The sequence below is a fragment of the Ranitomeya variabilis genome, chromosome 4 (assembly GCF_051348905.1).
Source record: "Ranitomeya variabilis isolate aRanVar5 chromosome 4, aRanVar5.hap1, whole genome shotgun sequence".
In the NCBI taxonomy this organism is placed as follows: domain Eukaryota; kingdom Metazoa; phylum Chordata; class Amphibia; order Anura; family Dendrobatidae; genus Ranitomeya; species Ranitomeya variabilis.
This window is the reverse complement of record NC_135235.1, coordinates 200163801-200178783: the sequence shown is the minus strand read 5'-3', so window position 1 is coordinate 200178783 and position 14983 is coordinate 200163801. Positions and strand designations below refer to the sequence as shown.

Sequence of the window (14983 nt, the reverse complement as noted above, 5' to 3'; positions counted from 1 at the left end):
CTAAGTTGGACTTTTGTCCTTGTGTGTTTTTGCATTTTGTTCCTGTTCACAGCTGCTGTTTCGTTACTGTGTCTGGAAAGCTCTTTTGAGCGGAAATTGCCACTCTGGTGTTATGAGTTAATGCTAGAGTCTTAAAGTAATTTCTGGATGGTGTTTTGATAGGGTTTTCTGCTGACCATGAAAGTGCCCTTTCTGTCTTCATGCTATCTAGTAAGCGGACCTCGATTTTGCTAAACCTATTTTCATACTACGTTTGTCATTTCATCTTAAATCACCGCCAATATATGTGGGGGCCTCTGTCTGCCTTTTGGGAAAATTTCTCTAGAGGTGAGCCAGGACTGTCTTTTCCTCTGCTAGGATTAGGTAGTTCTCCGGCTGGCGCTGGGCATCTAGGGATAAAAAAACGTAGGCATGCTACCCGGCCACTTCTAGTTGTGCGGCAGGTTTAGTTCATGGTCAGTATAGTTTCCATCTTCCAAGAGCTAGTTCTCATATATGCTGGGCTATGTTCTCTCGCCATTGAGAATCATGACAGGCAATATTACTCTCCCACTGTTTTTTTATTTATTTTTTTTTTTTTCAGGGAGACTTTAGAAACCAAATAATAAGAAAATAAATAAATAAATAAATAGGCTTTCTATAGCCCACTGAATAAGAGATAGCACACACAGCAGTGGCACACAAGCCCTGACTGAGGCCAATATTTTTCTACCACTGATTGATGTAGTGTTTTTGTGTTGAGGTAGAATTTAGAACACAAATCACGGAAAAAATAAATAGGCTTTCTATGGCCCACTCAGTGAGAGATGGCACACACAGGGATGGCACTGTAGCAGAAATGCCAATCTTAATCTCCCACAAAAAAAAAAAAAAAAAAAAAAAAAACAGGGACTGTCCTACAATTACTATCTCCCTGCAGTAATCTAAGCCAGGTATGGCAGGCAGCAATAGGAGTGGACTGATGCACAAATTAAATAAAAAGTGTGGACAAACAAAAAAGATAGCTGTGCAGAAAGGAACAAGAGGATATGTGCTTTGAAAAAAGCAGTTGGTTTCCACAGTGGCGTACACACAGCAATACAGCTATCACGGAGCCTTCTAGGGCAGCCCAATGAGCTACAGCGCTGAGGAAAAAAAAAAAAAAATAGCTTCCACTGTTCCTGCACACCGAAGGTGGTGTTGGACAGTGGAAATCGCTGCAGCACAAGCGGTTTGGTGGTTAGTGGACCCTGCCTAACGCTCTCCCTGCTTCTGACGAAGCGGCAGCAACCTCTCCCTAAGCTCAGATCAGCAGCAGTAAGATGGCGGTCGGCGGGAACGCCCCTTTATAGCCCCTGTGACGCCGCAGACAGCAAGCCAATCACTGCAATGCCCTTCTCTAAGATGGTGGGGACCAGGACCTATGTCATCACGCTGCCCACACTCTGCGTTCACCTTCATTGGCTGAGAAATGGCGCTTTTCGCGTCATTGAAACGCGACTTTGGCGCGAAAGTCGCGTACCGCATGGCCGACAAGCACAGGGGTCGGATCGGGTTTCATGAGACGCCGACTTAGCCAAAAGTCGGCGACTTTTGAAAATGATCGACCCGTTTCGCTCAACCCTAGTGGTAAGGTTGTTGACGTCATTGCATCCTGATTCTGTTCTGCAGTATCTATTGAACACAGACTGAAGAGACGATGGCTGTTTAATACAAAACAGATCTATAGTCAAGTCATGTGTCAGAAATAATGAATTCATGATGCACATATAACAGCCTTATGAATTCACTATTTCTGACACATGTCCAGGTGAGCATAGATATGCCTTGTATTATTATTATTAATTTATATAGCACCATTAATACCATGGTGCTGTACATCAGGGGTGTCAAACTGCATTCCTCGAGGGCCTCAAACCATGCGTGTTTTCAAGATTTCCTTCTCATTGCACAAGGTGCTGGAATCATTCTGTGCAGGTGATTAAATGATCACCTGTGCAATACAAGGAAATCCTGAAATCATGACCTGTTTGCAGCCCTTGAGGAATGCAGTTTGACACCCCTGCTGTACATGATAACGGGCTTGTATGACCGCCATCGTCCCTTCACTTTGTGTGAAATAGATTACGTACACAGAAGAGAAAATGGAGGTTATACAAGGCAGTTCTCTACTCACCAGGTCAGGTGTCCTAACTAATGAGTTTTTGGACACCTGACCTGTTGAGTATAGTTCTGCATTGTATTGCCACCATTTTCTCTTCAGTCTGCAACACTAGTCACAGACTAAGCAGAAGGAAGAGATTATGGATAAAATACAAGTATACATTTTTTGGCACACCTCATATCTCTATACTAAAGACACACAAAATTGCAGTGTTGTACTTGCTAACTACTGGAGCTGTGAAGTGGGCCAAAAATAAAGTGTGCGGCGCAGTTTTTTATTTGGCGCACAGTGTGTGTTGCCGGCGGCGAAATACACAATGAACCAAACCTTTTGGGGGGCAAAAAACATTATTATTTATTTTTTTAACAAATAAAAGAAAATTAACTGCGCCGGCTTGGGGTAGAGTGCTGGAAACGGGGGGTATGTAGCTGTGAAGCTTGACTGACTCTGGATGACGCAGGGGTGGCAGGAGAAGGGGCAATTAAATTACTAGGGTCTGGCAGATCGGGGATGGGGCTCGAAGCATGAGAGGGCTGAGACACACTGGAAGTGTGAGACAAACCTGACATTGCAGACACATTGGGAGGTGAGGGGGAGGAATAGAAATAGTCCGCTGTTTTTTTTCCCTTTTTGGGATCGGCGCTGCAGTCTGGGGAGCCTCGGCGGGCTCATTTCTTGCTACCTGTTCATAGTGGCATCTGTCAATCTCTTTGTCCCACTGCTGCTGCTGCATGGTTGCGGTTGGAGGTTGGAATGCCGTGCCCGGGTCCTGCTGCTGCATCGTGGTGGAGCGGAAGGACATGCCAGGGTCCTGCTGCTGCATCGTGGTGGCGGAGCGGAAGGACATGCCAGGGTCCTGCTGCTGCATCGTGGTGGCAGAGCGAAAGGACATGCCAGGGTCCTGCTGCTGCATTGTGGTGGCGGAGCGGAAGGACATGCCAGGGTCCTGCTGCTGCATCGTGGTGACGGTACGGAAGGCCATGCCAGGGTCCTGCTGCTGCATCGTGGTGTCAGTGGAGAAGGTCCAAGCCGGAGCAGCAGTTGTCATGGTGGTGGCGGTGGGCTGTCCTACAGCACTCGGCATGGTGGTGGTGCTGTAGTGGTGTCCGGCAGTGCTAGGAATGGAGGTGGCCATGCATTGGTATGCAGCAGAGGTCGGTATTGAGGTCAATCGTGACAGTGTAGGCACAGGTGGATATGCCGCCACTATCTGCTGAAAATACCGACTCTGCTGCATAGCCTGCACGTAAGCAGCATTGCAGGCCTGCATGACACTAAGCTTGAGATCAGGAGTAAGGTGTTCTGACATGCCCTGTTCAATTTGGTTAAAAAAATGATGTGCTGGCCTCTGGAGGTCAGCTTTTACTTGGTCAAGGCTTTTGGTGACCTCCTGGATACGTGTATTCATATGGCTAATGGCAGTATCCATTCGGTCACCCAAAGCCTTGAGTCCATCGTGAAAAAACAAGCTCAAGTGCAAAATCTCGGGCATGAGTGGCCTGTCCGATGCAGAGGCAGAGGAATGGGAAAGGGGAACACCTGATGGACCAGCTTCCTGGTCTCCAGTTAGTGTGGCAGGCCCACTTGCTGCAGCGCTGCAGGATGGCTTGGACGGGTCCGTGGCTGTCTGATGAAGGACCGCTCCAGAACCTGGGTCAACAGTGCTGCTCCATGTGCTGTGAACAAAGGAAAAAAAATTAAGGCCAAAAACTTAAAAAAGCCAACTCCTGTTGAATAGAAACATACAGATTATGGCAATACAACACAACCTAATACACAGGAGAAATACTTACGTTCTCTGGGCAAGGACCGGTCTTAAAAATGCCAGAATGTGATGGTATTTATACTTTCGGATCCTTGCTCCAGAACCACTGGGAACACGGCTCTCTTGACGCAGGTCCTTGTTGAAGCGGTCCTTCATCGAACGCCAACGTGTTTTGACTTTGAGCACTGTTGAAAAAACAAAACATAATGGTTAGACAATGTACTTTTGGCTGTGCTCACACAACTGTGTGTGATGAGAGAAACTCCTGAGAGTTTGTGTCATCACACACAGTTGTGTGAGCGCGGCCAAGGTATCTGCTGCTTCACACTGCATTGCAATACTTCCAAAATGCATTTCGGACCCGAGTCGGGGCATTGTCCCAGCCCTCCCACATCGCTTTGGCCACCTCATTCCATAGCCGCCGTATCGTCACGTTGTCCGAGTGCTGTGGAACCCGGGTGTCCCACAAAGGGACTCGCTCATGGACCAGGGAGATGAGGATATAGTTGTCAATAAGGTCCTCATCCCGTTCTGGAACCTAAAACATAAATGAAGACATAAATGTTGGATACATTAACATAAGGAAAAGAAAGAAAACAGAGGCTGAGAAATGGCATGAATAATGAAAGTCAAGGTAAAAAAGGAGTCCAGAAGAAAAATGTAAAGAAAAAGGAAAGTAAAGAAAGGAAGATTCAAGAATACTAAAGTGAGGATACAGTAAACAGTCAGCCAGGTATACTTAGACGCTGCCACCTTGCCACCCGTCCGTCCCGCTGCTCCTGCTCACCCTCTGCTGCAGTGGAAGAAGTGCTCTAAAAAAAGGGGAAAAAAAATGTCACATGTGTAGATGTGACAGTGAATACTTACCAATCTGATGAGTTGAGTACTAACTTCACTGACATGTTCGGCTTGAGAAGGCCCATGACGTTGTTCCTCATCAGAAGAAGATGACATTCTGATGCATGAAGAAAGAAAGAAATGGCAGAAATTAGGACATGTAGAGACAGAAAATAGAAAATAAAGGCATTGGCTTTGATATACTCACATTGTTCAGCGTCTTGCTTCCTCCAAGGTTCTGGCCTGTGTCTGCTCTGCTTCTCTGTCTGCTGAGTAGTGACCTGCAAATGTCCACTCCCTCCCTTTATCACCTTGAATGTGGGGGGTGGCTAATCAGTGTCTAGACATGTTTTTCTATGGTGCAACGCATGCGTTCATGAACGCAAGCAAACGCATGTGCTTGCGGCCGCATGCGTTCACATAGACAGCAATGCGTTTTTTTGCCGCATTTCTTCCGCTAACAACCGCATACATTTCTAGGCGGCAAATTGACGCCTCTAAAATTACTACATGTAGCGTTTACAGCGCCAAACCGCAGACGACGAAACGACGCATGTGTCGTCAAATGCGGCAAAACGCATCCGATCGCAGACGCATGCGTCCCTAATGTTATATATAGGAATACACAACGCATGCAGATAATTGTGGAAGAAACGCTGCGGACACAAATGCAAATGTGAAACCGGCCTAACAAGAGCGCATTGCTACCAAGAGGTGATCCAAGAGAACTACTGACGTGACCGAGTGACCTTCCAGAAGATGTGAGCGGACAAGATGCCGAGTCCTGGGAAACCTGAGAGCTTGCTAGTGGACCTATACAGGACTGAGAGCGTTTGACTAGTGAGGGTCACAGGCAGTAGATTCTTAGTGATAGGATGTGGAACAGCCAAGCAAGGAGAATAAGACTCGCTGAATAGGACTGTGGCCTATAGCTGGGTTGTGGAGACGTAGTACAAAACAGATAAGCTGCCGGGCCAAGGCGTAGCCTACAGAGGAAGGATACAGTGGGAATGAAAGGGCTTCTTATTGTGAAGGAAACGTGTGTAAGAGAGTGTATCCCTTGTACATAACCCTTATCAAGGTCAGTAAGGACCCCGTGTTTGAACAGAAGTCTTCAATAAAAAATGCTGTGTTCACAAAGCCCTCTTTCTGGCTTTTTCAATGCATTTTTTCTCCGTATTTTCACGTTGTATCCAGCTACCTGAGCCAAAAAGCAACTTACGCAGTGACATTAGTCTCCATACACATGTGCTTTATTGCAAAACCGGAGAAAAATAGAGTCAAAATGCCAATAGTTACAAAAATTATGAGAAACTTTATTAAATGACATATACAAACATTAAAATCAATATTGTGCACACAATGTGCACAAAGCTATGAGCAATATAGTAAATAATGTAACACCATAGGGTAAGTGATATGACATTCCAAGAAAAATGAGGAACGATGCACCTTGTCAGCACATATGGGTCATAGTACAGATATAGCTTATAAACACATAAATGGATCTTGTGTTCAGCATTTCATATGTATGGGGCGCCACAGAGAGGTGGTGGGTGTTATAATGCTGGACAGACTACAGCCAATAGAAGATATTAAAGTCAGCAACTCCTAGTGGTTGCCTGATACGTGTAGCAGCCAGATAATTAGTCATGGTCCAAAGACTCCAACCAGCCCATAGCAGCATATAAAATAATCCCCCAAATGCCAAACAACAAAAGACCATACAAAGTATAGGCAGCCTAACAAAGATATTTACCCATATTGTAACAGAGACAGGCGTCACCGTGCTCTCTCCCCAACGCACGTTTCGGTGCGAGATCACCTTCTTCAGGGGGCGTGATCTTATTATAATTATGTTTTGGAGACTATTTGTACAACATGTGCTTTATGAAGCAACATCAAGGTGATGACCAAAATGTACCAGTATATCAATCTTCATTATTCAACTTTATGTTTCTGCAGCTTTACCATTTTGAACTGAAGGTTTTTAAAGCAGTCAAGGCCGATAACGGGACGTACAGATGTGAAGTAAGCTCCGCCGACAACCGTGAAAACTGCACCTTTAATGTTTCAGTGGAAGGTAAGAATAGCTAAACCGTAATACAATAGTAGCAATAGTTCCAGACATATTATACAAGGATTTGTAAAGTAAACACAATATTCTCTAGTGATTATGGGAATGTGTAATGTAATTTGTCGTGGCCACCCGGCTCAGCAAGGAACTGCAGCCTGACCCATTTACTTGAATGGGGCGGTGCTGAATTCCCCTGGCTAAAGAGGATCAGGATAAAAAACAGCCAAAGAGACATTGCATTAAATTAGCGCCGCAGTCTCTTCATTCTTATGGATAATTAAACAAAATTATATCACACTACAAAGATATTATGGAGCAGGCACTAGAGTAACAGTAAACATAAACCTTACAGAGATACAAAAATTAAAATCATGTCACAGTACAAGGATAATACACACAGTGATGTAATAGTACAGGGGTAATAAACACAGTGATGTCACAGTACAGGGATAATACACACCACAGTGATGTCACAGTACAGGGATAATACACACAGTGATGTAATAATACAGGGGTAATAAACACAGTGATGTCACAGTACAGGGATAATACACACCACAGTGATGTCACAGTACAGGGATAATACAGGCAGTGATGTCACAGTACAGAGATAATACACACAGTGATGTCACAGTACAGAGATAATACACACAGTGATGTCACAGTACAGGGATAATACACACAGTGATGTCACAGAAAAGGGGTAATACATACAGTGATGTCACAGTACAGGAATAATACACACAGTGATGTCACAGTACAGAGATAATAAACACAGTGGTGTCACAGTACAGAGATAATAAACACAGTGATGTCACAGTACAGGGATAATACACACAGTGATGTCACAGTACAGGGATAATACACAGTGATGTCACAGTACAGGGATAATACACACAGTGATGTCACAGTACAGGGGTAATACACACAGTGATGTCACAGTACAGGGATAATACAGGCAGTGATGTCACAGTACAGAGATAATACACACAGTGATGTCACAGTACAGGGATAATGCACACCACAGTGATGTCACAGTACAGGGATAATACACACCACAGTGATGTCACAGTACAGGGATAATACATGCAGTGATGTCACAGTACAGAGATAATACAGGCAGTGATGTCACAGTACAGGGATAATACAGGCAGTGATGTCACAGTACAGAGATAATACACACAGTGATGTCATAGTACAGGGATAATACACAGAGTGATGTAATAGTACAGAGATGATAAACACAGTGATGTCAGAGCAAAGGGATAATACACACAGTGATGTCACAGTACAGAGATAATAAACTCAGAGATGTCACAGTACAGGGATAATACACACAGTGATGTCACAGTACAGGGATAATAAACAATGATGTCACAGTACAGGGATAATAAACAGTGATGTCACAGTACAGGGATAATACACACTGATGTCACAGTACAGGGATAATAAACAGTGATGTCACAGTACAGAGATAATAAACAGTGATGTCACAGTACAGAGATAATAAACTCAGTGATGTCACAGTACAGGGGTAATACACACAGTGATGTCACAGTACAGGGATAATACACACAGTGATGTCACAGTACAGAGATAATAAACACAGTGATGTCACAGTACAGGGATAATACACACAGTGATGTCACAGTACAGGGACAATACACACAGTGATGTAATAGTACAGGGGTAATAAACACAGTGATGTCACAGTACAGAGATAATAAACACAGTGATGTCACAGTACAGGGATAATACACACAGTGATGTCACAGTACAGGGATAATACACGCAGTGATGTCACAGTACAGGGGTAATACACACAGTGATGTCACAGTACAGGGATAATACAGGCAGTGATGTCACAGTACAGAGATAATACACACAGTGATGTCACAGTACAGAGATAATACACAGAGTGATGTAATAGTACAGAGATGATAAACACAGTGATGTCAGAGCAAAGGGATAATACACATAGTGATGTCACAGTACAGGGATAATACACACAGTGATGTCACAGTACAGAGATAATAAACTCAGAGATGTCACAGTACAGGGATAATACACACAGTGATGTCACAGTACAGGGATAATAAACAATGATGTCACAGTACAGGGATAATAAACAGTGATGTCACAGTACAGGGATAATACACACTGATGTCACAGTACAGGGATAATAAACAGTGATGTCACAGTACAGAGATAATAAACAGTGATGTCACAGTACAGAGATAATAAACTCAGTGATGTCACAGTACAGGGGTAATACACACAGTGATGTCACAGTACAGGGATAATACACACAGTGATGTCACAGTACAGAGATAATAAACACAGTGATGTCACAGTACAGGGATAATACACACAGTGATGTCACAGTACAGGGACAATACACACAGTGATGTAATAGTACAGGGGTAATAAACACAGTGATGTCACAGTACAGAGATAATAAACACAGTGATGTCACAGTACAGGGATAATAAACAGTGATGTCACAGTACAGAGATAATAAACAGTGATGTCACAGTACAGAGATAATAAACTCAGAGATGTCACAGTACAGGGATAATACACACAGTGATGTCACAGTATAGAGATAATAAACACAGTGATGTCAAAGTACAGGGATAATAAACACAGTGATGTCACAGTACAGGGATAATAAACACAGTGATGTCACAGTACAGGGATAATACACACAGTGATGTCACAGTACAGGGATAATAAACACAGTGATGTCACAGTACACGGATAATAAAAACAGTGATGTCACAGTACAGGGATAATAAACAGTAATGTCACAATACAGGGATAATAAACACAGTGATGTCACAGTACAGGGATGAAACACACAGTGATGTCACAGTACAGGGATGATAAACACAGTGAAGTCACAGTACAGGGATAATGCACACAGTGATGTCACAGTACAGGGATAATGAACACAATGATGTCACAGTACAGGGATAATAAACACAGTCATGTCACAGTACAGGGATAATAAACAATGATGTCACAGTACAGGGATAATAAACACACTGATGTCACAGTACAGGGATAAAAAATAGTGATGTCACAGTACAGAGATAATAAACAGTGATGTCACAGTACAGAGATAATAAACTCAGAGATGTCACAGTACAGGGATAATACACACAGTGAAGTCACAGTACAGAGATAATATGAACAGTGATGTCACAGTACAGGGATAATAAACAATGATGTCACAGTACAGGGATAATAAACACAGTGATGTCACAGTACAGGGATAATAAACAGTGATGTCACAGTACAGGGATAATACACACTGATGTCACAGTACAGGGATAATAAACAGTGATGTCACAGTACAGAGATAATAAACAGTGATGTCACAGTACAGAGATAATAAACACAGTGATGTCACAGTACAGGGATAATACACACAGTGATGTCACAGTACAGGGATAATACACACAGTGATGTCACAGTACAGAGATAATACACACAGTGAAGTAATAGTACAGAGATGATAAACACAGTGGTGTCACAATACAGGGATAATACACACAGTGATGTCACAGTACAGGGATAATACACACAGTGATGTCACAGAAAAGGGGTAATACACACAGTGATGTCACAGTACAGAGATAATAAACACAGTGGTGTCACAGTACAGGGACAATACACACAGTGATGTAATAGTACAGGGGTAATAAACACAGTGATGTCACAGTACAGAGATAATAAACACAGTGATGTCACAGTACAGGGATAATACACACAGTGATGTCACAGTACAGGGATAATACACAGTGATGTCACAGTACAGGGATAATACACGCAGTGATGTCACAGTACAGGGGTAATACACACAGTGATGTCACAGTACAGGGATAATACAGGCAGTGATGTCACAGTACAGAGATAATACACACAGTGATGTCACAGTACAGGGATAATGCACACCACAGTGATGTCACAGTACAGGGATAATACACACCACAGTGATGTCACAGTACAGGGATAATACACGCAGTGATGTCACAGTACAGGGGTAATACACACAGTGATGTCACAGTACAGGGATAATACAGGCAGTGATGTCACAGTACAGAGATAATACACACAGTGATGTCACAGTACAGAGATAATAAACACAGTGATGTCACAGTACAGGGATAATACACACAGTGATGTCACAGTACAGGGATAATACACAGTGATGTCACAGTACAGGGATAATACACGCAGTGATGTCACAGTACAGGGGTAATACACACAGTGATGTCACAGTACAGGGGTAATACACACAGTGATGTCACAGTACAGGGGTAATACAGGCAGTGATGTCACAGTACAGAGATAATACACACAGTGATGTCACAGTACAGGGATAATGCACACCACAGTGATGTCACAGTACAGGGATAATACACACCACAGTGATGTCACAGTACAGGGATAATACACGCAGTGATGTCACAGTACAGGGGTAATACACACAGTGATGTCACAGTACAGGGATAATACAGGCAGTGATGTCACAGTACAGAGATAATACACACAGTGATGTCACAGTACAGAGATAATACACACAGTGATGTAATAGTACAGAGATGATAAACACAGTGATGTCACAGTACAGGGATAATGCACACAGTGATGTCACATTACAGGGATAATACACACTGTGATGTCACAGTATAGAGATAATAAACACAGTGATGTCAAAGTACAGGGATAATAAACACAGTGATGTCACAGTACAGGGATAATAAACACAGTGATGTCACAGTACAGGGATAATACACACAGTGATGTCACAGTACAGGGATAATAAACACAGTGATGTCACAGTACACGGATAATAAAAACAGTGATGTCACAGTACAGGGATAATAAACAGTAATGTCACAGTACAGGGATAATAAACACAGTGATGTCACAGTACAGGGATAATACACGCAGTGATGTCACAGTACAGGGGTAATACACACAGTGATGTCACAGTACAGGGATAATACAGGCAGTGATGTCACAGTACAGAGATAATACACACAGTGATGTCACAGTACAGAGATAATAAACACAGTGATGTCACAGTACAGGGATAATACACACAGTGATGTCACAGTACAGGGATAATACACAGTGATGTCACAGTACAGGGATAATACACGCAGTGATGTCACAGTACAGGGGTAATACACACAGTGATGTCACAGTACAGGGGTAATACACACAGTGATGTCACAGTACAGGGGTAATACAGGCAGTGATGTCACAGTACAGAGATAATACACACAGTGATGTCACAGTACAGGGATAATGCACACCACAGTGATGTCACAGTACAGGGATAATACACACCACAGTGATGTCACAGTACAGGGATAATACACGCAGTGATGTCACAGTACAGGGGTAATACACACAGTGATGTCACAGTACAGGGATAATACAGGCAGTGATGTCACAGTACAGAGATAATACACACAGTGATGTCACAGTACAGAGATAATACACACAGTGATGTAATAGTACAGAGATGATAAACACAGTGATGTCACAGTACAGGGATAATGCACACAGTGATGTCACATTACAGGGATAATACACACTGTGATGTCACAGTATAGAGATAATAAACACAGTGATGTCAAAGTACAGGGATAATAAACACAGTGATGTCGCAGTACAGGGATAATAAACACAGTGATGTCGCAGTACAGGGATAATAAACACAGTGATGTCACAGTACAGGGATAATACACACAGTGATGTCACAGTACAGGGATAATAAACACAGTGATGTCACAGTACAGGGATGAAACACACAGTGATGTCACAGTACAGGGATGATAAACACAGTGAAGTCACAGTACAGGGATAATGCACACAGTGATGTCACAGTACAGGGATAATGAACACAATGATGTCACAGTACAGGGATAATAAACACAGTCATGTCACAGTACAGGGATAATAAACAGTGATGTTACAGTACAGGGATATTAACCACGGTAATGTCACAGTATAGGGAAAATACACACAGTGATGTCACAGTACAGGTATAATACACACAGAGATGTCACAGTACAGGGATAGTACACACAGTAATGTCATAGTACAGGGATAATAAACACAGTGATGTCACAGTACAGGGATAATAAACACAGTGATGTAACAGTACAGGGATAATACACACAGTGATGTCACAGTACAGAGATAATAAACACAGTGATGTCACAGTACAGGGATGATACACACAGTCATGTCACAGTACAGGGATAATACACACAGTGATGTCACAGTACAGGAATAATAAACAATGATGTCACAGTACAGGGATAATAAACACACTGATGTCACAGTACAGGGATAATAAACAGTGATGTCACAGTACAGAGATAATAAACAGTGATGTCACAGTACAGAGATAATAAACTCAGAGATGTCACAGTACAGGGATAATACACACAGTGAAGTCAGAGTACAGAGATAATATGAACAGTGATGTCACAGTACAGGGATAATAAACAATGATGTCACAGTACAGGGATAATAAACACAGTGATGTCACAGTACAGGGATAATAAACAGTGATGTCACAGTACAGGGATAATACACACTGATGTCACAGTACAGGGATAATACACACTGATGTCACAGTACAGGGATAATAAACAGTGATGTCACAGTACAGAGATAATAAACTCAGACATGTCACAGTACAGGGATAATACACACAGTGAAGTCACAGTACAGGGATAATAAACAATGATGTCACAGTACAGGGATAATAAACACACTGATGTCACAGTACAGGGATAATAAACAGTGATGTCACAGTACAGAGATAATAAACAGTGATGTCACAGTACAGAGATAATAAACTCAGAGATGTCACAGTACAGGGATAATACACACAGTGAAGTCACAGTACAGAGATAATATGAACAGTGATGTCACAGTACAGGGATAATAAACAATGATGTCACAGTACAGGGATAATAAACACAGTGATGTCACAGTACAGGGATAATACACACAGTGATGTCACAGTACAGGGATAATAAACAGTGATGTCACAGTACAGGGATAATACACACTGATGTCACAGTACAGGGATAATAAACAGTGATGTCACAGTACAGAGATAATAAACAGTGATGTCACAGTACAGAGATAATAAACACAGTGATGTCACAGTACAGGGATAATACACACAGTGATGTCACAGTACAGGGATAATACACACAGTGATGTCACAGTACAGAGATAATACACACAGTGAAGTAATAGTACAGAGATGATAAACACAGTGGTGTCACAATACAGGGATAATACACACAGTGATGTCACAGTACAGGGATAATACACACAGTGATGTCACAGAAAAGGGGTAATACACACAGTGATGTCACAGTACAGAGATAATAAACACAGTGGTGTCACAGTACAGGGACAATACACACAGTGATGTAATAGTACAGGGGTAATAAACACAGTGATGTCACAGTACAGAGATAATAAACACAGTGATGTCACAGTACAGGGATAATACACACAGTGATGTCACAGTACAGGGATAATACACAGTGATGTCACAGTACAGGGATAATACACGCAGTGATGTCACAGTACAGGGGTAATACACACAGTGATGTCACAGTACAGGGATAATACAGGCAGTGATGTCACAGTACAGAGATAATACACACAGTGATGTCACAGTACAGGGATAATGCACACCACAGTGATGTCACAGTACAGGGATAATACACACCACAGTGATGTCACAGTACAGGGATAATACACGCAGTGATGTCACAGTACAGGGGTAATACACACAGTGATGTCACAGTACAGGGATAATACAGGCAGTGATGTCACAGTACAGAGATAATACACGCAGTGATGTCACAGTACAGAGATAATAAACACAGTGATGTCACAGTACAGGGATAATACACACAGTGATGTCACAGTACAGGGATAATACACAGTGATGTCACAGTACAGGGATAATACACGCAGTGATGTCACAGTACAGGGGTAATACACACAGTGATGTCACAGTACAGGGGTAATACACACAGTGATGTCACAGTACAGGGGTAATACAGGCAGTGATGTCACAGTACAGAGATAATACACACAGTGA

At 42.6% G+C, this 14983-nt stretch overlaps 1 protein-coding gene across 3 annotated transcripts in view; it reads left to right on the top strand.

Annotated features, from left to right (window-relative positions):
- The window catches only part of LOC143770220 (myosin-binding protein C, fast-type-like), a 214185-nt gene that overhangs the window by 95947 nt on the left and 103255 nt on the right, over positions 1 to 14983 (top strand). For all 3 annotated transcript variants that reach the window (XM_077259635.1, XM_077259634.1, XM_077259633.1), the window contains one exon: positions 6711 to 6828. In XM_077259635.1, coding sequence (XP_077115750.1) covers positions 6711 to 6828 — 118 coding nt within the window. The remainder of the gene's footprint in view (positions 1 to 6710; positions 6829 to 14983) is intronic.